Genomic DNA, 23,450 nt, shown 5'->3' with positions numbered 1-23,450 from the left:
GCGTTTGAGCACTTTAGAACTTTCAAGGCTGCAGTTGAAAGAGAAACAGGCTTGAAAGTAAAGTGCTTGAGGTCAGATGGAGGGGGAAAGTACCTCTCGAACGAGTTTAGTGATTTTCTAAGGTCTCATGGGATAAAGAGACAGTTCACATGCAGATATACCCACCAGCAAAATGGGGTTCCAGAAAGAAAAAATAGGCATATTGCAGAAGTTGCACGTGCCTTGATGGTTGAAAAGAATATGCCTAAGCATTTTTTGTCTGAGGCTGTTCATACTGCTGTTTATATTATGAACAGAACCCCCACAGCTGTAGTTCATGGTATGACTCCTGAAGAATGTTTTACAAGTAAGAAGCCTGATGTCTCACACTTGAAAGTGTTTGGCTGCATTGCGTATGTTCATGTGCCAGATGAGTTGCGGAAGAAACTAGATCCAAAGGCTAAAAAGTGTGTCTTTATTGAATACTCTTTAGAGCAGAAATGGTATAGCTGTTATAACCCTGTCACATGTAAGTTCAGAGTGAGCAGGGATATCATCTTTGATGAAATGAGCAGTTGGTATGCATCTAGTGGTGATGCATTGGATGATGATGATGATGATCATGACACTCATGTGCAGGCTGAAAAGCAAGAATCACGGACTCTTAGTGGACCAGAGACATCATTTGGTAGTCCTTGGTCTGGGAGACTAAGGAGTACCTCTACATCTTCAGGTGCATCTAGTAGCACTACAGGTAAAGACAAAGGAAAGAATAATGTGTCAGAAGGCATTGATGCAGTTCTTGCTGGAGACTCCAGTGGCTCAGAGAGCTTGGATGATGAGCTTGGCATTCCTTCAGTGAGGACTCCAGGTGCGCAGAGATCACACATTAATGCAAAGACTCCATTGAGTTATCCATTGGTACGCAGGTCTAGCAGGGTGAGATACCCTGTTAAAAGATTTGGTTTTGAAGGTTATGCAGCTCACCATTATGCTTATATGGTGAAACTAGTTGAGAATGTTGAGCCCACATGTTTTGAGGAGTCTGTTGGTCATGCTCATTAGGATGCAGCAATGGATGAGGAGATGGCTGCATTAGAGGCCAAAAAGACTTGGGATCTAGTATCATTACTGAAGGGCAAAAAAGATATTGGATGTAAGTGGGTTTATAAGAGTACAAAGCTAGGCTGGTTGCAAAAGACTATGCCCAGACATATGGCATAGATTATGATAAAAACTTCAGTCCAGTTGCTAGGATGGCAACTGTTAGATGTGTGATTGCTTTGGCAGCAGCCAAAGGTTGGAGATTGCAGCAAATGGATGTGAAGAATGCCTTCTTGCATGGTGATTTGCAGGAAGAAGTGTATAAGTGTATATGGATCAACCAGTAGGTTATGAAGATTTAGAGCATCCCACGTATGTGTGCAGGTTGAAGAAGACGCTCTATGGACTCAAGCAAACACTTAGAGTATGGTCTGACAAGATCAGAGATTATCTTGTCAATATTGGCTTTTATGTTTCTGATGCTGATCACTCACTTTATGTGAGAAAGGGAAATGCAGGTTTGGTCATCATAGTCATCTATGTGGATGACTTGATTATTACAGGTGATAGTGATAGTGGGATTGCTAAAGTCAATGATTTTTTTAAGAAGAAGTTTGAGATGAAAAATTTATGTGAGCTAAGGTACTTCCTTGGCATTGAGGTGATCAGATGTGATGATGGTATATGACTCTCCCAAAGACAATATGTCTTGGATATGTTGTCCAAGTATGGTATGACAGCATGCAAACCACTTTCAGTCCTGTTGGAGCAGAATGTAAAGTTGAGTGCTGATGTTGGGGATGAGATAGAAGACCCTACTATGTTCTGGAGGATAGTGGGAAGTTTGATCTACATGACCATTACAAGACCAGACTTGAGCTACGCTGTTGGTCTTGTGACTCAGTTTATGCAAATACCTAGAAAACAACATTTGGATGCAGTCAGATGCATATTGAGATATGTGAAGTCCACATTACATTATGGACTTTTCTATGAGGCAGGTACAGATATACATGTGTTTGGATACACAGATGCAGATTGGGCTGGTAGTATGTCTGATATAAGATTTACCAGCAGATAGATGTTCTCTCTTGGTAGTGCAACAGTTGCTTGGAGCAGCAAAAAGCAATCTACAGTTGCTTTGTCGAGTACAGAGGCCGAGTATAGAGGTGTTGCTGTTGCAGCATATGAGGTAGTATGGCTACAAAAGTTATTGGCTGATTTAGATGTGCAGGTGAAAGGTGCACTTGTCATGGGCGTAGTGGAAGTTGGGTGTATGGGTTGTACCACGGTTTTTAAGAGAGGATATGTGTGCCATATCAAGGGGGAGTGGGGTTTTTAGGAGTTGGACGCAGCACGGTTTTTTTTTGGGGAGAGGGCGGCGACGTCCATGTTATGGTATAAAAGTGGGATTTTTTGAGGTTGGATGGAGTAGGGTTTTTGGAAAGGAGGGGGGTCGTAGCGCAATGTGGGGTTTTTTAGGATTGGGTAGAGCGGGGTTCTTGGGAAGAGCGGGGAGGTGTGCCATGTCATAGGAGAGTGGGTTTCTTGGGATTGGGTGAAGTAGGGTTTTTGAGAAAAGAGAGTTGGAAGGAGAGAGGGATGTGTATGTGTGTGTGCCATGTCATGGCGGAGTGGAGGTTGAGTGTACGGGTTGTCCCGCAGTTTTTGGGAGAGACGATGTGTGTGCCATATCGTGGGAGAGTGGGTTTTTTTGGGGTTCAATGAAGTGGGGCTTTTTGAGGAGGGGCGAGGGGAACGACGTGCCATGTTGTGGTGGAGAAGCGGGGTTCTTGGGAAGAAGGGCGAGGAAGGGGGTGTGCCATATCATGGGGGGTGTGGGGTTTTTTGGGTTGGGTGGAGCCGGGATTTTGGAAAGGAAGAGAGGGTGTGTGCATGTCGTAGGGGGGTGGAGTTTTTGGGGTTAGGTAGAGCAGGGTCTTTGGAAAGAGAGGGGAGGTGTGCCATGTTGTAGGAGAGCATGTTTTTTTAGGATGGCAAAGTAGGGTTTTTTTAGGAAGGGGGATGATGTGCCATGTTGTGGTGGGAGAGTAGGGGTTTTTGGGATTGGATGGAACGGTGCTTTTGGGAAGGAGGGGGGAAGGGTATGCCATGTCGTGGATCGTTGTGGGGTTTTTTGAGATTGGGTGGAGTAGGGTTTTTGGGAAGGGAGAGAGGATGTGTGCCATGTCATGGGGAGTGGGTTTTCTGGGGTTGGGTGGAGCGAGATTTTTTAAAAATAAGAGTTGGGGAAGAGAGTGTGTGTGATGTCGTGGCGGAGTGGAGGTTATTGGAGGTCAGGTTTAGGGCTTGTGCTGCGATTTTTCAAAGAGGATGTATATGCTATATCGTGGGGGAGTGGGGTTTCCTTGGGTTGGGCAAAGCGAGGTTTTTTGAAAGGTGGTTTGGGGGGGAAACAACGTGCCATGTTGTGTTGGGGAAGTGGGGTTTTTTCTGGTTGAGTGGAGCAAGATTTTTGGGAAGGAGGAGGAGGTGGTGTGCCATATTGTGATATGGTGTGGGGTTTTTTGGGGTTGGGTGAGCTTGATTTTTTACCCTGGTGGTAGGAAGGATATGCAGATGAGATTTTGGGGGATGAAATTGAGATGAAAGATGAGAATGAAAGCTCTAAACCTACGGATGATTGAGACTCTACCACATAACGGAGGATGTATAGGTTTGGTAGGGGTGAATGTTAGAGGATTATGCATCTACAAAGTGAAATGACATGAAGAGAGACCTCTTAGTGACCTACAGGATCTATCTTTGTCCAACTATATAGCAAGTATTTCATGTATTTGACTAGGTACATTGTTGAAGTCAAAAGAGCGATAAGTTGTGCAACTTTCCAAGCTTGGTAAGTATTCGAATTAGATGACATGGATTAGTGACTTAGATAGTCACTAAGTGACTAGTAGAGAGGACTTGTGATGGAGCTAGATGAGAGTGAGAGTTGTGAAGACCAAAGGAGCTGCCTACATGAAAATCAGCGCTGTCAGAAGACGATTGTTGATCCACATGGAACTTGAGAGTTAGCCAATTGACTGAAAGCAACCCGATTATTTGTTAAATGTACAAATATCAGCCGAATGGTATCCATCTCTATTTGCTCTTTAAAGAAATGAAAGTGACATCCACATACTTGTCCTTAGATAACACGATGGCATTCGCAACTAGTACAATGGCAGTCTAGTTATCGATGTGAATAACAATCGATAAATCCATGGAAAATTGTCTACTAGGAAGGAACCTGCAAAGATAGATTGCTCAATATAGCATCAAATCTTCGCTCTAAAGTCAACCACAAACTCCGGCCTCTTGCTAATGCAAGAGAAAAGCTAAACCAAGGGATCTTAAGTGCAAGACAATACCAATTCTCAAAAAAGAAAATGAATAAAAAAAATATAAGCAAAGAGGAGATTAGAGGATTGTGTGAGAAGCTATAAGATATAAGCACGAGGAATGTGTATTTACTAGGGAAACATGTTGGGACACATTCATGAGTTATAAACTTAAAGTTTTTCAAAAGCTTAGAAAGATATATCTCCATAGGCATAACATAGTCGTATATATTACATAATTGAATGTTCATGGTGGATTGAGCATACAACATAAAAGTTATTGATAAAATACAAAAATATCCAGACTTCATTTTCGTGATCTGGTACGGCTACTCAATATATTGCTCGGAGTGATCTCGAGCCTTGCCTTGGCTCCTAAGGGTCCTCCTCTCTTACGGTGATCTACATCAAACAAGCATATGATGGAGCTTACAAAACCTAAGCATTAAGTTTTGTTTGTTAAGTGACGTTGGTAGCCTTAGTAGTTGGTTTTGTTTTTTAAATTATATTACACGCATCAAATATATTTAGCACTTCATCTTTCGCACAAAAACTATTACCATGGCTTCTCTCTCTCTCTCTCTCTCTCTCTCTGTCTCTCTCTCTCTCACATTGAAACAAAATTAACATTTCATATCTTATGCACACAATTACACAAAATAATATTACCATCATCTGACTCGGCATCATCGTCCTCTTCTTTTGAACAAGGATAATTATGTTAGTTATCATCTCTCTCTCTCATACACAACACACACACGCATTGAAACAAAATTAATATTTCATATCTTATGCACACAGGTACATAAAATAATATTACCATTATTTGGCTCTGCATTGTCCTCTTCTTCTCTTGAACAAGTGTACTTATGTTAGTTCCCACACACACACACACACACACACATAAATTCATTCAAAACAAAATTAATATTTCATTCCGCATGCAAGTACACGAAGCAAGATTACCATCTAACTCATCATCTGCTCTATTATTGTCATTCTCTCTTTTTATGGACAAGAGTGTAATTACATGTATTATTTTCTCTCTCTCTCTCTCTCTCTCTCTCTCTTTCTCTCTCCCAAGTAGCCTACCATAGCATTAGATAGCTTTATTGAGACTTGGAAAATCCCCAGACTCCCTAGATATAAATATTTTTTAGTCGCATAGGTCGATTTGGCCTTTCGAAGACGTTAATATAACTTTCTTTCTTTCTTTTTCTCTCAAGTGTATTTAGAACATAGATACCATGTTTATACTTACATGACAAAGTGTCTTTGTGAGAAATAAAAATTAAAATCTATTTGATAGATTTATTTAGGCATGTCATATAAGTATATAATAATTTATCACAAAACAAGTCAATTTGAAAATTTAGTGTGAAAATTTGAAGATTAAGAACAAGAGTTCACTGAAGGGGAGAATGTGGTATTAACACTCTCAATATCGAAATAGAGTAAGCTCAAAAAGTTTATCACTCTTCAAGTAAAACGTAGTAGAGTTATTTATAAAAATGTCATTCTATTGATTGACACTGAGAGGAGAACACCGCCTCTATCTCTAGAGGAAAAAACACAAGTCAAGACTTGAAACCTTCATATTATAAAAAATACAAATCTCATATATACAAAAGTTGGTACTTATATTCAATGTTAGCTAAAAACCATGGGATAAGTTTTACACCTCTATAGTTGAGCTTCGGACAAGCCTCAAAACATGTACCTACAAGTACCATGACTCCATCGTCCTCCAAAGGTCTTCTGTCATGCCATTGATTAGCATTATCTACTGGGGAGAGAACTTGTGCTTCTGCAACTCTTTTTCCATCCTTCAAAAGGTATACATCGATTATATCTAACAAAATAGTAAAGATATCTTAAGTAACTGAGGTGAAGTAGAAACATGGTAGTCGTAGGAGAACCTATGGGCTGAATGAAATTTCAATAAAAATGAAGCACAAGCTAAAAGAATTACCAATCTCATATATACGTTAGTTGTATTCAAATGGATCTTATTGAATGTAATGCAATCATTAATGAATTACAGCTCTCCCCTCTCTCTCTCTCTCTCTTTGTCTCTCTCAGGTCAAAGATCAATGCTTGAAACCTTCATATTATAAAAATTACAAAACACGATAAAATTGTAACTATACAAGGATAAAAAACATCAAGTATATAAAAGAAAATATTACCTTGTTCCTCCTCATCCTCGTCCTCGTCCTCATCCTCATCCTCGAAATAACAATATAATCACACCTCTCTCTCTCTCTCTCTCTCTCTCTCTCGCACATGCTTCTTGGCTTATACCTTCTTCTACCCAATTCAATTGTTCGAAATTCTATTCATAAACAAAAATAATACATTAGAATTATGTACCCATATTATAGCAGATAAAAAAATTTAAACAATACACTTACTCTAGCTAATCCAACATCACCATGCTGTCGTTCATTGAACTCTCTCCAACTTTTATTTTTTGCTCTTTTTAGTAAAGATTCACTCTGATGAATCTTTGGTCTTCCCTTCTGAACAGGCACCGGTGCTTCCTGATGTACATTTTGTAGGTGTGCATTTATTAACTTCATTGTTTTAAATCGTTGATTGCACAATGCACATTCTTTACTAGCTTTCAAATGATGAATAACCTACATAAAATTCATATAAGATATAATAAAAAGTTGAATTTTATATCTTATATGAATTTTATATCTTATATGAATTTATTATATATTATATGAATTTTATGTAAGTTATTCACCATTCGAAAGCTAGTAAAGAGTGCATTGTGCAACCAACGATTTAAAACAATGAAGTTAATAAATACACACCTACAAAATATACATCGCGAAACACTGGTACCTGTTTAAAAGGGAAGACCGAAGATTCATCAGAGTGAATCTTCACTAAAAAGAGCAAAAAATAAAAGTTGGAGAGAGTTCAATGAACGACAGCATACTGCCATTGGATTAGCTAGAGTAAGTGTATTGTTTAAGATTTTTTTACGTGCTAGAATGTGAGTACATAATTCTAATGTATGAATTTTGTTTATGAACAGAATTTCGAACAATTGAATTGGGCAGAAAAAGGTACAAGTCAAGGAGCAAGTGTGTGTGTGTGTATGTGAAAAAGAGAGAGAGAGAGAGACGTGTAATTATATTCTTATTTCTAGGAGGAGAGGACGAGAACGAGGATGAGGATGAGGACGAGGATGAGGAAGGTAATATTTTATTTTATATACTTGATGTTTTTTATCCTTGTATATTTATAATTTTATCGTGTTTTGTAATTTTTATAATATGAAGGTTTCAAGCCTTAACCTTTTAACGTGTGAGAGAGTGAGAGTGAGTGAGAGTGTGTGTGAGATGTAATTCATTAATGATTGCATTACATTCAATAAGATCCCTTTGAAATACAACTAACGCAACCCATAGGTTCTCCTACGACTAACATGTTTCTACTTCACCTCAGTTACTTAGGATATCTTTACTATTTTGTTAGATATGATCGATGTATACCTTTTGAAAGATGAAAAAATAGTTGCAGAAGCACAAGTTCTCTCCCTAGTAGATAATGCTAATCAATGGCATGACAGAAGACCTTTGGAAGACGATGAAATCATGGTACTTGTAGGTACATGTTTTGAGGCTTGTCCGAAGCTCAACTATAGAGGTGTAAAACTTATCCCATGGTTTTTAGCTAACATTGAATATAAGTACCAACTTTTGTGTATATGAGATTGGTAATTTTTATAATATGAAGGTTGCAAGCCTTGACTTGTGTTTTTTCCTCTAGAGATAGAGGCGGTGTTCTCATCTCAGTGTCAATCAATAGAATGATATTTTTATAAAGAACTCTACTACGTTTTACTTGAAGAGTGATCAACTTTTTAAGCTTACTCTATTTCGATATTGGGAGTGTTAATACCACCTTCTCCCCTTCAGTGAACTCTTGTTCTCGATCTTCAAATTTTCACACTAAATTTTCAAATTGACTTGTTTTGTGATAACTTATTATATACTTATATGGCATGCCTAAATAAATCTATCAAATAGATTTTAGTTTTTATTTCTCACAAAGACACTTTGTCACATAAGTATAAACATGGTATCTATGTTCTAAATACACTTGAGAGATAAAGAAAGAAAAAAAATTATATTAACGTCTTCGAAAGGCCAAATCGACCTATGCGACTAAAAAATATTTATATCTAGAGAGTCTGGGGATTTTTCAAGTCTCAATAAAGCTATCTAATGCTACGGTAGGCTACTTGGGAGAGAGAAAGAAAGAGAGAGAGAGAGGAAATAATACATGTAATTACACTCTTGTCCATAAAAAGAGAAAATGGCAATAATAGAGCAGATGATGAGTTAGATGGTAATCTTGCTTCGTGTACTTGCATGCGAGATGAAATATTAATTTTGTTTTGAATGAATGTGTGTGTGTATGTGTGTGAGAGAGAACTAACATAAGTACACTTGTTCAAGAGAAGAAGATGACAATGAAGAGCCAAATAATGGTAATATTATTTTGTGTACCTGTATGCATAAGATATGAAATGTTAATTTTATTTCAATGCGTGTATGTGTGTTGTATATAAGAGAGAGATTATAACTAACATAATTATCCTTGTTCAAAAGAAGAGGACGATGATGCCGAGACAGATGATGGTAATATTATTTTGTGTACTTGTGTGCATAAGATATGAAATGTTAATTTTGTTTCAATGTGTGTGTGAGAGAGAGACAGAGAGAGACAGAGAGACAGAGAGAGAGAGAGAGAAGCCATGGTAATAGTTTTTGTGCGAAAGATGAGTGTTAAATATATTTGATGCGTGTAATATAATTTAAAAAACAAAACCAACTACTAAAGCTACCAACATCACTTAACAAACAAAACTTAATGCTTAGGTTTTCTAAGCTCCATCATATGCTTGTTTGATATAGATCACCGTAAAAGAGGAGGACCCTTAGGGGCCAAGGCAAGGCTCGACATCACTCCGAGCAATATATTAAGTAGCCGTACTAGATCACGAAAATGAAGTCTAGATATTTTTGTAATTCATCAATAACTTTTATATTGTATGCTCAATCCACCATGAACATTCAATTATGTAATATATACGACTATGTTATGCCTATAGAGATATATCTTTCTAAGCTTTTGAAAAACTTAGTTCATAACTCATGAATGTGTCCCAACATGTTTCCCTAGTAAATATACATTCCTCGTACATATATCTTATAGCTTCTCACACAATCCTCTAATCTCCTCTTTGCTTAGATTTCTTTTATTCATTTTCTTTTTCGAGAATTAGTATTGTCTTGCACTTAAGATCCATTGGTTCAGCTCTTCTCTTGCATTAGCAAGAGGCCGGAGTTTGTGGTTAACTTTAGAGTGAAGATTTGATGCTATATTGAGCAATCTATCTTTGCAGGTTCCTTCCTAGTAGACATATAATTTTTCATGGATTTATTAATTGTTATTCGCATCGATAACTAGACTGCCATTGTACTAGTTGCCAATACCATCGTGTTATCTAGGGACAAGTACGTGGATATCCCTTTTATTTCTTTAAAGAGCAAATAGAGATGAATACCATTCGACTGATATTTGTACATTCAACAAATAATCAGGTTGCTTTCGGTCAATTGGCTAACACTCAAGTTTCATGTGAATCAACAGTCCTCTTCTGACAGCACTGATTTTCACGCAGGCAGCTCCTTTGATCTTCACAACTCTCACTCTCATCTAGCTCCATCATAGGTCCTCTTTACTAGTCACTTAGTGACTATCTAAGTCACTAATCCATGTCATCTAATTCAAATACTTACCAAGCTTGAAAACTTACACAACTTATCTCTCTATTGACTTCAAACAATGTACATAGTCAAATACATGAAATACTTGCTATATAGTTGGACAAAGATAGATCCTCTAGGTCACTAACACGCCCCTCTTCATGTCATTTCACTTTGTAAACGCATAATCCTCTAACATCCACCCCTACCAAACCTGCACATCCTCCCTTATGTGGTAGAGTCTCAATCATTAATAGGTTTAGAGCTTTCATCCTCATCTTTCATCTCAATTTCATCCCCCAAAATCTCATGTTCATATCCTTCCTACCACCAAGGTCAAAAACCAAGCTCACCCAACTCCAAAAAACCCCACACCGTACCACAATATGGCACACCACCCCCTCCTTCCCAAAAATCCCGCTCCATCCAACCAGAAAAAACCCCGCTTCCCCACCACAACATGGCACGCTGTTTCCCCCCCAACCACCTTTCAAAAAACCTCACTTCGCCCAATCCCAAAAAACCCCTCCCCACGATATGGCATACACATCCTCTTCCAAAAATCATAGCACAACCCCTACAACCAACCTCCACTCCGCCACGACATCACACCCTCTCTCCCCCAACTCTTATTTTTAAAAAATCTCACTCCATCCAACCCCAGAAAACCCACTCCCCGTGACATGGCACACCCTCTCCCTTCCCAAAAACCCTACAACGACCCACGACATGGCACACCCTTCCCCCCTCCTTCCCAAAAGCCCCATTCCATCCAATCCCAAAAACCCCTACTCTCCCACCATATGGCACGTCGTCCCCCCTCAAAAAACCCCGTTTTGCCACCCTAAAAAAACTTGCTCTCCTACAACATGGCACACCTCCCCTCTCTTTCCAAAAACCCCGCTCTACCTAACCCCAAAAACTCCACTCCCCTACGACATGCACACCCTCTCTTCCTTCACAAAAACCCCGCTCGACTCAACCCCAAAAAACCCCACCTCCCCACAATATGGCACACCCCCTTCCCCGCCCTTCTTCCCAAGAACATCGCTCCCCCACCACAACATGGCACGCCATTCCCCTTGCCCCTCCTGAAAAAGCCCCACTTCGTCAAACCCCAAAAAAACCACTCCCCCACGATATGGCACACACACCGTCTCTCCCAAAAACCGCGGGACAATCCACTCCCCCACGATATGGCTGACTAGTGGAGGCTCATATGGTAGGTCAACCAACCTAACGACCTTCGCAGGCTATAAAAGCTAAACCCCTTCGCAGCCATCACTTCTCATCTTTTACCCAGTCAGAGTTGTTCCACCTAGCCTTAAGCTCTTCACCTATCTTCTATCTAGATCGCCATCTAAGCTTCACACAGTGGAAGCGCACGAGTGGACAGAGCCATCTTTGTATCAATTGTTTGAAGTTAAAGAATTTACTGATTCTCCTCTTATCTGTTGTGTACTCTCTATCTCTTTCTCAGATTCTGTTCGCTGCGCCGTGTAATATTTTACATGCTCCACGACATGGCACACCCTACCCCCCTCCTTAACATAAATCTCCCTTCATCCAAACCTAAAAACCCCCATCCTCCCACAACATGGCACGTCGTCCCCCCTCTCAAAAAACGTCGCTTTGCTCCACCCCAAAAAACCCCGCTCTCCCATGATATGGCACACCTCCCTCCTGTTCCCAAGGACCCCACTCCACCCAACCCTAATAAACCCATTCCCCCACGACATGGCACACCCTCTCTCCCTTCCCAAAACCTACTCCACACAACCCTAAAAAACCCTACACCACCCAACGACATGGTGCTCCCTTTCCCCCCTCCTTCCTAAGAACCTCACTCCTCCATCACAACATGGCACGTCGTCCCCCCTTCTTAAAGAACCGTGCTCTCCAAAAAACCCTTCCCCTATGATATGACACACATGCCCTCTCTTCCAAAAACCTTGACACAACCCCTACACCCGACCTCCACTCCATCACGACATGGCCCCCTCCCCCTTCCCAAGAATCTTGCTCCATCCAACCCCAAAAAAGCCCCGCTCTCCCACCACAACATGACACATGGTTGCTCCCGCTTTCCTCTAAAAAAAACTCGCTTCACCCAAGAGCAATTGCTTTCTCCCAAGATCGTGAAGGCATCGGCTCTATCAAGTTGGTAAAAGTGGCTAATCTTGATGGGGATGGTTTTTCTAGGCAAAGGTTTGTCCCTACCCCTATCGCACTGAGCCTGCTCCCTAATCATGGGTGAAGAAAACCTCGGGTTGAGCAATCAATGGCATCAAAAGGCTTGACTCACCCATTCTCGACTAGAGTTTTCTAGAGTGATTTATTTAAGGTCTCTCCATTTCCGTTGGGCTATGATAGCCTCATCGGCCTTTCATGTGGAGAGGGGGTTATTTTCCTTGGTTGAAATTCTTCATTTGACAAGCTTCATCAACGTTGATACTCTTTCTACTACCCTTGGACTTGGCTCTCCTTTGGCCTTCAGCCACATCCAAGATGTGAGAGGGGGTGTTAGCACAGACATGCATGGTTTACCATCATCGCTCAAGTTTGAGCCTTAGTCTCAGTCAGACAATATTAGGAGCTCTTCATTCCCCTACTAACTCTTGAGACATAAAATGCAAGTCGAAGCATCATCAAAGATCACATCCCAGTCTTTTATCGATCTTTTGTGTCTCCGAATTGTAGAGCCCATAACCTTCACTGGTTCTACTTACCTCCTCGATCTTTCATGTCTTTGGGTCGTAAAACTCATAACCTTTCGTGGTCTTGCTATAGCCCATGAAGATAAGCTTCCTTAGCTTGAAGTGGAGTTTGTTTCGTCTCTTCTACTTGTCCACATGGACAAGCATCACATGAAAACGTTTGGGCTATATTCACATTGGCAAGGGTAGCTCGTGGCTTGGTCAGACTACATTAAATGCATAATCGCAGTTGGCATAGAGGGTAATTGCTTTCACCTAAGATTGTGAAGGCATCAGCTCTGAAGGAGAATGTCAAGTTGGTAAAAGTGGCTAGTCTTGATAGGAATGGTTTTTCTAGGTCGAGGTTTGCCCCTACCCCTACTGCATCGAGCTTGCTTCCTATTCATAGGTAGAAAAAACCTCAAGTTGAGAAATCAATGGCATCGCTTGATGGGACAGAATCATTGAAGTCGTTGGATGAAAAGATGGACGTCCTTTTCTTTGTGTCTTTTAAAAAAACTATAGGGAAGGAGTCGATTATACTTGGAATCACCATCATTATCATGAGCAATGTGAGCAGCTACCCACATTCATGAACCCAATATGTGATGATTTACCTTGAAAGTCACAATCACCAAAGAGTACAATCGCCACCTCTTGCCCTTTATCTCTAAGTCGCTATTATCTCATTGTTGGGAAACAGGCTTGACTCACCCATTCTCAACTAGAGTTTTCTAGAGTGATTTATTTGAGGTCTCTCCATTTCCATTGGCATATGATAGCCTCATTGGGCTTTCATGTGGAAAGGGGCTCAGTCTCCTTGGTTGGCATTCTTCATTCGACAAGCTTCATCAATTATCACCAATGTAAAACATGCCATTGGAAAAGATCCCAATCAAAAGGATGCCATAAGTGAAAGGATGTAAGCCCCTCCCCCCAGCAAGCATAAATCTTCATTTCCTTTCACCATGGCCATGAGCATTTAGGTAGCTCATCAGTACTTATTACAAACCATATTTATTGCGCTCCTAATCCAAGATTTTACTAGTCCAAGTCCATCAAAAGAAAGAAGCCCAAGATACTAGAAAGAGGAGAAAACCCCAAATAATGCCCATCACAACACGTATACTAGGTACCTTACCATAGGTTTTAGACATAAGAGTGCATGTGTAGACCACAATTGCCAAAGATAAGACTAGATCAAAATCAAAGAATCCATGTTCACACATTGTTCCTTGAACTACTCTCAAAGCCTAGAAAATTTCATAGAGTGGAGGGATATCAACACGACATCCATCCTCTCCAAACTTGCATGTACTTTGGAGGTGCCACCCCATGCAACACACCGGGATCATAGACCCATATTAGTTTCTTGCAAGACATGCATGTATTACCACATCCGCCTGGATCATAGGGCATCTAACAATCAAGCACATTCACTGGTAGAGGTCTCTTTTCTGTATCATCCATGAATAGCATAGGTCCCTCAGAATCATCAACCATAGTCCTTACCTACTCCATATACATACTCTGAAGTTGCCCATGAACATACACATAGACACAACCTTCGTCCGTTTGTTGGAATGCCTCAACCAAGATACCTATAGCATCTTGTACAACCCAATCATCTATACCAGCTTGTCCTAGAAAAGCATAGGCTAGCCGGCCATCAGCAACTCTAGGTAATGCAACGGAGAACTCTTTTGCAGCCTCAAGAAGCATAGCCATGAACACACTTTTTTCTACAGCCATAAGTTTGGACATCTTCTCCACCAAGGCCTCATCTACCACATCACATAGCTTTCTTATATTCATCATTTCAATCACAAGTCAATCACAAGATAGTAAATATCCAAAGACACACCCAACAAAGCACAAAAATCAAAGTTCTATCTTTTTGCAAACTGTAGCAAAAGCAAAAAAAATCTCCAACATAATCCAAATGAATTGAGCATAAGTGATCTCTTACTCTTCCATGCAATAAGCCTACTTCATTCACTCATGCTTCCAAGATGCACAAATAGGTGACATTGGTTGGTACAATACCCTTATTTAGCATTTTGTCAAATAACTTGATAGTAGAACTATTATAGCCCTGTTCTCAATAACCTGCAATCATTGCACCCCATACAACTACAACTTGATTTGTCAAATCATCAAACACCTTGCATGCTCCTTTTATGCACTCATAGTTTGAATACATGCATTGTGTATAGATTGCATTTAAAGTGCTACACTCTACAACCATGTGCATGGCATGGTATTCCAAACCGAAACTGTAAGCAAGGGCATAGACGCATTTAGTGAATCTTGCAAGTAATGCAACTTCAATCAAACCACAATTCGCAAACCTAGTTACCGATATGGTGCTAACAAAAGGATCATCTTTCCCATAGGTCTTATTTGGCACCATCTCTTCATTAGTCTCTTCCAAAGCCTCTATTTTCAAACTATCTATAACATCATTGTAGATGGTAGGTAGGGCATCGACCATAGTCACCGCATCTACACAAGTACACTAACTGGAGCATGTGCACTCTTCCCTTGTGTTGCATCTGAACCATCAATACTTTCTAGCATGTCCAATACCTCAGAAGTATCCCTAACTGACAAAATAGATACTCTCAATACATCTGCAATACAAGGCAACTCAATGGACAAGTCTTCATTATCATCCATATCCTACACACTCCCACAATCACTATCTTCTGCAAAATCCAAAGCATGAAACTCTGTTTTTAGAACATGTTTACATCGTTGCAAAGATACCCCGTGCTTTTACTCAATATCTTGAACTTGTGCCTGAATCTTGCTATCCATTGCCACAATGTGTGTAAAATATCTCATCCTATGTTCTTATCGAACTCCGTGCTATTGCATCTCCTTGTCATAAAATTTAAGAAACTTGGAGATGTCCCATGCATCAAAGCGACCCACTTCTTTATCGTTCACTAGCATTGCATCTATAGCCATCTTCTCTATCCTTGCAAGAGCCTTTTGCTCCTGCATACTTTCTTATTGTTCTTATTGTCACATTTGTTCCTAAACAAGTTGTTTACATGTTTCAAGCAGTTACATCAGATCCCCATCATTACCCGTGTTCATTGATGCATCTCCCATGTTTACACTCCTATCGACCTTCACATCGGATTCACCAATGTCAAAGCCTGTATGATTGAAGGTCAACCACTAGGATATGAGACAAAATAAGGTAAGAGGTTTGAGAGATTGGATTCAAGAGAAAGAGAGAGCAAAAGATGATAGAAGGATTTAAATCACTTCAGCCATGCCTCCGTCTGCATGTAATTCCAATGAGCATAAAGAACATAACTCTTAAGAATCCAAGCCTTTGCCCTTCATAGTATGAGCATCCACATAGACATGTGCTCAATGCACTAACTCAACAACCCATCATAAAGCAAATACCTCAATCATATCTCTATTATCCATGAACCATACATGAATCAAACTCATAAATAATCTTTGCAAAATCTAAAGATAAGTAGTGTAGAATCAATGTAGATGGAAAGAGAAATGGTATTATGGATTGATACAATGAAAAGAAATCAATGAAAGAAGATAGATCTCAATTTGGGCTCTAATCATAGATTAGTCCGAGCAATTATAGTTTGTTACAACCAATACAAAATAAGTATAAATTCTTCTAAATCCAAGCAATATCCTTTAGGAGTAGTCTTCAAGCTATCTTCAATGATAAGTAGCTCAAAATCAAGTGTTTCAGGAAGAAGATCCTTCTGCTAAGCTTCTCATCAGAGTAGGCAGCACCTGCCTTGTTTTTCCCTGTTTAGGATTGCTTAGAACAGCCCCAATTCAGCCATAAATCAATAAAAGTCAGCCTTTGACCAAGTACAAGCATAGCCCTGCCTTAAGAGACCAAGACGCATGCACCAATTGCCAAGAATTACACTTTTCAGTAAGAGAAATGAGAAAAGAGGTCTGTTGTAGCTAATTCCCTTTGTCAATGGTTGAATATGACAACCCCAAATCAGCCATATAACTTTCAAGCTAATTTAACTTTGATGGTAGCTCAATCTTTCCCTATCATGGGAGAGCATAAATCATAGATACACTAGATGCTAAGGATTCATCATTGCCACTAGGACCCATCAAATTCTGCTAGTTTTTGGGTTAAACCACCCACCTAACCACATGACCACCAAGACCCATCCTTTCTTATGCCCCACAAAAGACTTGGTGTTGCCATGTGACAATTAGAGCTGAATTTAATATAAAGAAGTGAAAATAAATATGCAAAAATTTTTGAATGCTTTAGGATGGGGCTCTCCCCTTTTTATGAATGGTAGTGCCCTCCCAAGTGGCACTATCAATCTAATATAGTGATAGTGCTGCTTCAAATCAAAAGCATGTTGCCATGCATCTCTAGGTCTCCTCGATCGAATAGGTGCACTCTCCCTTTGACTGACTGCCATCGCTCCTTGCTTGCACAAAGGTGTCTCCTTTGTATACCAATATGTCAACTCATGTCTAGCTTCTTATCCTTCCTACGTCTCATCCTTGGATGTTTTGCAACTAAAGCCATGGGAAACCAAGTATCTTACAACTCCACCATGGTTACCAAGCTCCAACGTGTGTCGCCTTTTGTCCAAGGTCTTCATTCTTTTGTTCATTTATAGAAAGTCAAAAAACAACTAACATTTTGCTAATATTCCTGAGATTATTACATATGTTTGTGGAAAGATAGGGTTTTTGGACATGTTTATGATACAACATTGGATCAAATCCTCAAATGCATCTTCATTCTTCTTTCCTTCTTCCTCCCTTCTTCACTGGTGTAAATTAGGGTTATTGTCTTATTGATGGTCTTTTTCTCGTAATTCTTGTGTGTCTAGTCCTCATGATAGCAAGAGAAAATAGGCTATTGTGTTCACAAGCACAGTAGAATTTGTCACCCTTTGAGGTCCTCTCTCTTTAGGAAAGGATACATGTAGTCTACTAGGAACATAAAGCAAACGACAATGGTGTTAAGGGGTGAGATAATAGTGAACACTGCAACGTCATTGGTGGTCTGGTTTGTTGGAGGATTAAGCTGAAAGGGAAGAGCACATCTCTATACTCATTTGAAAAACGAAATGATGATCTAACGTAAGCATTAATATAGTTTTCAGGCTATCATTTTAGTTTTTCAATAATATTGGTATAAGCAATGGGTTTTGAGACGTGGCTTCTTCTTATTTGTGGTAGGCTCCTTTTGTCTCGTGTTTGGGCCGGATGAGGATAGCTTTTACTTAAATTAATGGCCCTAGAAAGGAATCAGGATAGCTTTCGATGTAAGTTAGGAGATATTGATAAAGCGACAGTAAATAGGCCTTACTTTGAACCAAAGAAACGTCACAAAAAAATTAGACGATGAAATACGAATGTATGAGATGAGACAGTATCAGCTGTTCCTTTGGCTGAGATGAGGAAGGCAGGCACCCTCACCCTCACCCTCGAGCTGGTCGTAGGTGAAATTGCACGGCTGCGGGCCGCCGATGATGCCGTCCGAGCTTGGTATTTCGCGCATAGGCGTCAGTACGTGGTCGAAGAAGCCTCCATGCTCGTCCTAGGCGGCCACCACCAGCGCCAGCATCCGGTTCATCAACTGCGGGCTGACAGCCACGTCGAGGAAGGGGTAGCCATTGCTGGCTGGGCGGCCCGCCATGTCGAAGTAGCACGGCTCGATGACGACGTAAGTGGGGAAGGTGTCGGTGCGGGCGTGCCGGTGCGCCGGAGCGCCCGCGTGACATGCTTGAGCTGGCGCAGGTGAAGGAGAGGCCGGCGTCGTGGACAGAGTCCAAGATGGTGCGCTGGGGGTAGTCGGCTATTACGGATGGGGTCTACGGGCTTTGTATAAACACCCCCCTCCTCTTCAACATCACGTCTTCCCCAGCGATTTCCCCTGCCAGTAGATTCTTTGATCAATCAGTCGAAGAAGAAAACGTCGTCCACATCCGTTCCCGTCGTGGTGGGGAGTACTTTCGCGGGTGTGCTCGTCCACGCCCACCCCACCTCCATAGTCACCACAGCGTCAAGAGCAGCGCCCGCGTAATTTAGGAGACTTTAAAGAACGCTGTTTGCCTATGCCGCTAGAGGAGGAAGAAGGAGACGCCATGGACAAGGAAGAAGAAGTAGAAGAGCAAGCGAAGAAGCCAAACCGAATGAGGAAAAAAGAAGCAGCAAAAGAAGAGGAAGAAGCAGCGATCACATCTCATTGATAATTATATATATATCAAATCAATGAGATGTGAAATCTGGATATAAATTAATAATGATTTGACATATGTGAAAATGCTCTACTTATTTTGAGAAAACGCACGACAGATCATCAAATTTAGGCCTTGAAGGCATAAAGTATGGTGAAAAATAAGGTGATGTAACCATACGGGTTGATAGTCCTACAACTCCAATGATGTGACCATAAGGGTTGACGATCCTCTACCTTCAATGATAGCATGCTAAATAATGTCCTCAACCCTTAATGATAGCATACTAGACAAGGGCATGCACCTAGTTCTAAAAAATATGTTTAATTGTTACATCAACATACTAGATAAGGACATGCACCTAGTTCTAGAAATTATACTTTATTGTTACATCCACTTTTGTATCATCACGTTATGGCATATACCTTTCCGTCCTCTAATCTCTTCTAAAGAAATATGCATTAACACAAATGAAAATTGTATTTAGGTCTACAACTTTTGTGAGATTTAAGTGTTTTTAAAATACCAAATCTAAGTTATGACATGTCTTACTCTAATAACTATGAATTAAGCACTATAACTTCCCAAATTAGTATTTTCATAAAAAATAGTTGTTATATTGAAAGGATATTAGTTTCCAATTTGATACTTATATTCCACATATGCACCTAATCATTGAATCTTCTATATTCTATTATTATCAATAGAAGGTTTTGCAAGGGGCCTTGTGGCATACGCGGAGCCCCCCCGCAAACCTTCGGCTTGCTCCACGTGGCATGCGACCGTGACCGTCACGCGCGATCGCTTGCCTGTCCACTAGGCAATGCGACCCTGCTTGATCATGCAACCCGGTCCCCCCTAGTCTTGGCACAACACCCAACTAGCCCACCTGTAGCCCCACCCACAATCCAGATTCACTTGCCATGCTAGCGTTTTTTTTTCTTGTGGATCTCCTCTCTTCATCGTACAGCATACCCTGCGCATTACTGCGGATGCTCCACTCACCCTATAGAGAAGTTATTTCTCTCTCTCTCTCTCTCTCTCTCTCTCTCTCTCTCTCTCTCTCTCTCTCTCTCTCATGGGGCCTACTGCGGATGCTCCACTCCTCTACAAGGGTGAAAAGAACATTATGGCATGTATGTACATACGTACGTATGTATGTATGTATAATTCAAAAATAACCCACATACCCATGCCCCTCTCCATTGTAAGCAACATGAGTGACATGTAAGCGATGCCGAGATCAGCCTGATTTGGTGCCCTCACTGACGCTTTGGGCTATGTGCAGGAACTAGCCCACATCATTGTATGTATCTCCGATGCAATATTTGTTTCTTTATTTTCTGCTCTCTTTCTATCTCTATGTTCGTGTTCTTTCTTCCATTGTGCACTCTCACAAAACTAACTCGGCCATAACACAAGAAAATTAGCTCAACTATGTACGTAATGGAAGAGTCTTCAACAAAACTTGGCTACTTATGTTTAGTCTTTGCATTCCATTTCACTAAGATGATGATAAAGCCTCTCCTATAACTCTTCAAGCAAACGGCTTCATCGTTGGTCATTCATGAACCCAACCAATAAACTTAGAGCAAAATACAAAATACTAGTTTTCAAATGCCATATCAAGGACCCAATCAGCTGATTGTGAGGGGCAGCATCCGCGAAAGGTGAATTAACATGGGTTGTGGCCTTCTAGTTTAGATCTAGAGGAGTTGATATGGACTTGCATCCTTCCATCTCAAACATAGTCAAGCGCGCTTGCACATAGCACTGCTAGGAGATGATGATCCCCATTAGAGTATGATAGATCTCATGATCGAAGAAAAAGTGAAGTCCCATGTCCTCATCTTAAACTTCTCATGAAGTGCTGCCTTCGTTTGCTTGACCATTTGGGCATGGTCACCTATTAAGATCAAATCATTCACATAGAAGATCCCCATTAGAGTATGATAGATCTCATGATCTAAGAAAAAATGAAGTCCGATGTCCTCATCTTAAACTTCTCATGAAGTGCTGCCTTCGTTTGCTTGACCATTTGGGCAAGGTCACCTATCAAGATCAAATCATTCATATAGAGGAGAATAAACAAGGCTCGTGCCCCATTTGAAGTGTTGATATAAACCTATGGATTGGTCGTGGAATTCCAATATCTCAATCTTAGTTGGAGAAATGAGTATTTAGTTGGAGAAATGAGTATATCTTCTTGTTTCAAGCATGTGGATCTTGTTTGAGTGCCATATAGGGGTAGGGGTTTGGTGCTTAAACTTAACTGGTGCGGATTCTAGCCAACTAATACTTCTTACAACCACTATCAAAGAAACATAAGGACATTGCAATTCAATGAACCGATCCTCAGACCACCACCCAATAAGACATCATTATCTATCAACCACAGAAATTCACTTGAGGCAAAAACTCATCAAACTAAACCTTTCGTGTCGATAGTAAATCCATAAAGTACCAATAACATCATCTTACCCATCAAGTATCAGAAGCCATAATGTATCTTTAAGGATTATCCAACATTCAATATACCCACTAAGCTTCGAGGCACAGATTTAGGTTTTTCACTTATGGCACATGAACACTTTGGTAATTTTTAGTAAAGGTTGAAAAATTTGAGCTTCAAGGTTGTAATAAATTGCTAATGAAGGTTAATTTTTATAATATGCTTATTTATTTGAACACCCCCCTCTCAATCCCAAAATCATAACTTAGAGGGATTGCAATGTGATAACTCAACCCATACTACCACAAGGTGTCCCACTCCAAAGTAGCCATGATATTACATGTTTTTTACTACTTTTATCCTCTCTTATGGGAAGCTTTGGAAATCATGTGCTAATTTATTTTTGTAGCAGGCGAAGAGGATGCTTGGTTACTTGGAATTATGGGCTATTAGCTTACAAGCAATTATGATCATGTAATGTGGCTTGTTGTAATGTAAGGACACCATACAACTTGTGTTTTTGTAAGATTCTTCTCATGGGAGTTGGAGCAATGTTGGCATTTGGTTGCTAGCTCACTTTTAAGTGTTTTAGCTAAGCTAGTTGAGCGACAACTCCAGGCAACCTTGTGTTTTTTATGAAAGTGACCACCCCCATTTTAGATGCATTTTGTAGGGATAGATGCATTTTACATTGTGTTCTCTAATCAATCTATGTTGGATTGGGACTATTGTGGAAATCTGAGAAAGTGAGCTAAAGTACTTTGAAGCAAACTCAAGTTGCATGGAAAAAGACCAACTAATGAGAGACTTTGACAATAATAGTTGAATCGTACCCAAATTGAAGTTATCTAGATACCTTCTCAAAACTTTACGGTTGTTGGCTTGATCTTGTCTTTCAAATTTGAAGAAACTATACAAGATTGGTTGGCTTTTTATTTTCTCTACTTGTACCCTCTCTTATGGGCAACTATTGAATTATTGTTCTTCTTTTTTTTTTGGAACAAGAGGAGAAGAGGATTCTTGGTTTGCTTGGAATTGTATACTTTTATGAAGATTATGGACTGTGGGCTTATAAGCAATTATGTTTATGTGATGTGGCTTATTATAATATAATGACACCATCCAACTTGTCTTTGGCAAGATGCTTCTTATGGGAGTTGAAGTGTTGTTGACATTTGGCTATAAGATCATTTTTAAGTTTTGTAGCGTAGCTTATTTCAAGTTCTAGTTATGTTCTTATTAAGTGCTTTTTTCTACTTGTACCCTCTCTCTCATGGGAACTATTAAAATCTTTTTGTAATTTTTTTCTTGGAGTAAAAAAAGAGTATGCTACTAATAGCCTAAGAAAGCTTTTACCCATTGCTACTGATACCGAAGGAAGCTTTTACATCTACAATGACATATGTCAATTGAACTATGTCTAAAGTAGTATCCTCTACTAATCATTGACCGTCTTTCACAATATAGAGGCGAGGGGTTGTACAACTGATCTAGTATCCACATCATCTCATTCCTCCAAATAAGACTGGATGAATGCATAGTTGACATAAACATTACTCGGAAGATCAAGAATTGTTTCCAAGATTTGTTATTCTACCATAATTCAAAAACCTACGTTAACAAAGAGAAGAAAACATGTCCTAGGCTATACTTACCATCCAAGGAATTTTTTTCTTAAGCATACTTATATTCTATTCTACCGAGCGCTCTGATACCAACTATGAGGTGTCCTCTAGGCTCATTCCAAGCGCACCTTTCTATAGTCGATCAGTAGGTTTTCCAAATGACGTTGCCCGCGGCGCTCCCTTGGAACATTACGAGGTTTGTCACTTAGACCCCACTAAGTCTACATCACAATGGAAGTGTTCCGGTCAAACCCACTAGGATTGACCTGAATTTCCAGGTTTCTAAAATCAAAT

The 23,450-nt window shown here is 40.1% G+C and overlaps 1 protein-coding gene across 1 annotated transcript in view; it reads right to left on the bottom strand.

The window, feature by feature from the left end:
- The window catches only part of LOC148014793 (vacuolar protein sorting-associated protein 26A-like), a 155,193-nt gene extending 136,655 nt beyond the window's left edge, over positions 1–18,538 (bottom strand). The window contains exons 1-2 of the mRNA XM_087666056.1: positions 18,520–18,538; positions 18,319–18,383 (exon numbers count right to left, since the gene is read on the bottom strand). Of these exons, the coding sequence (XP_087522182.1) occupies positions 18,319–18,383; positions 18,520–18,538 (84 nt within the window). The remainder of the gene's footprint in view (positions 1–18,318; positions 18,384–18,519) is intronic.
- Between the last annotated feature and the right edge of the window lie 4,912 nt (positions 18,539–23,450).

Source organism: Lygodium microphyllum, chromosome 24 (assembly GCF_053477565.2).
Source record: "Lygodium microphyllum isolate KBCC chromosome 24, Lygodium_microphyllum_v1.1.10, whole genome shotgun sequence".
Classification (NCBI taxonomy): Eukaryota; Viridiplantae; Streptophyta; class Polypodiopsida; order Schizaeales; family Lygodiaceae; genus Lygodium; species Lygodium microphyllum.
This window is presented reverse-complemented; position numbering and strand designations above follow the sequence as displayed.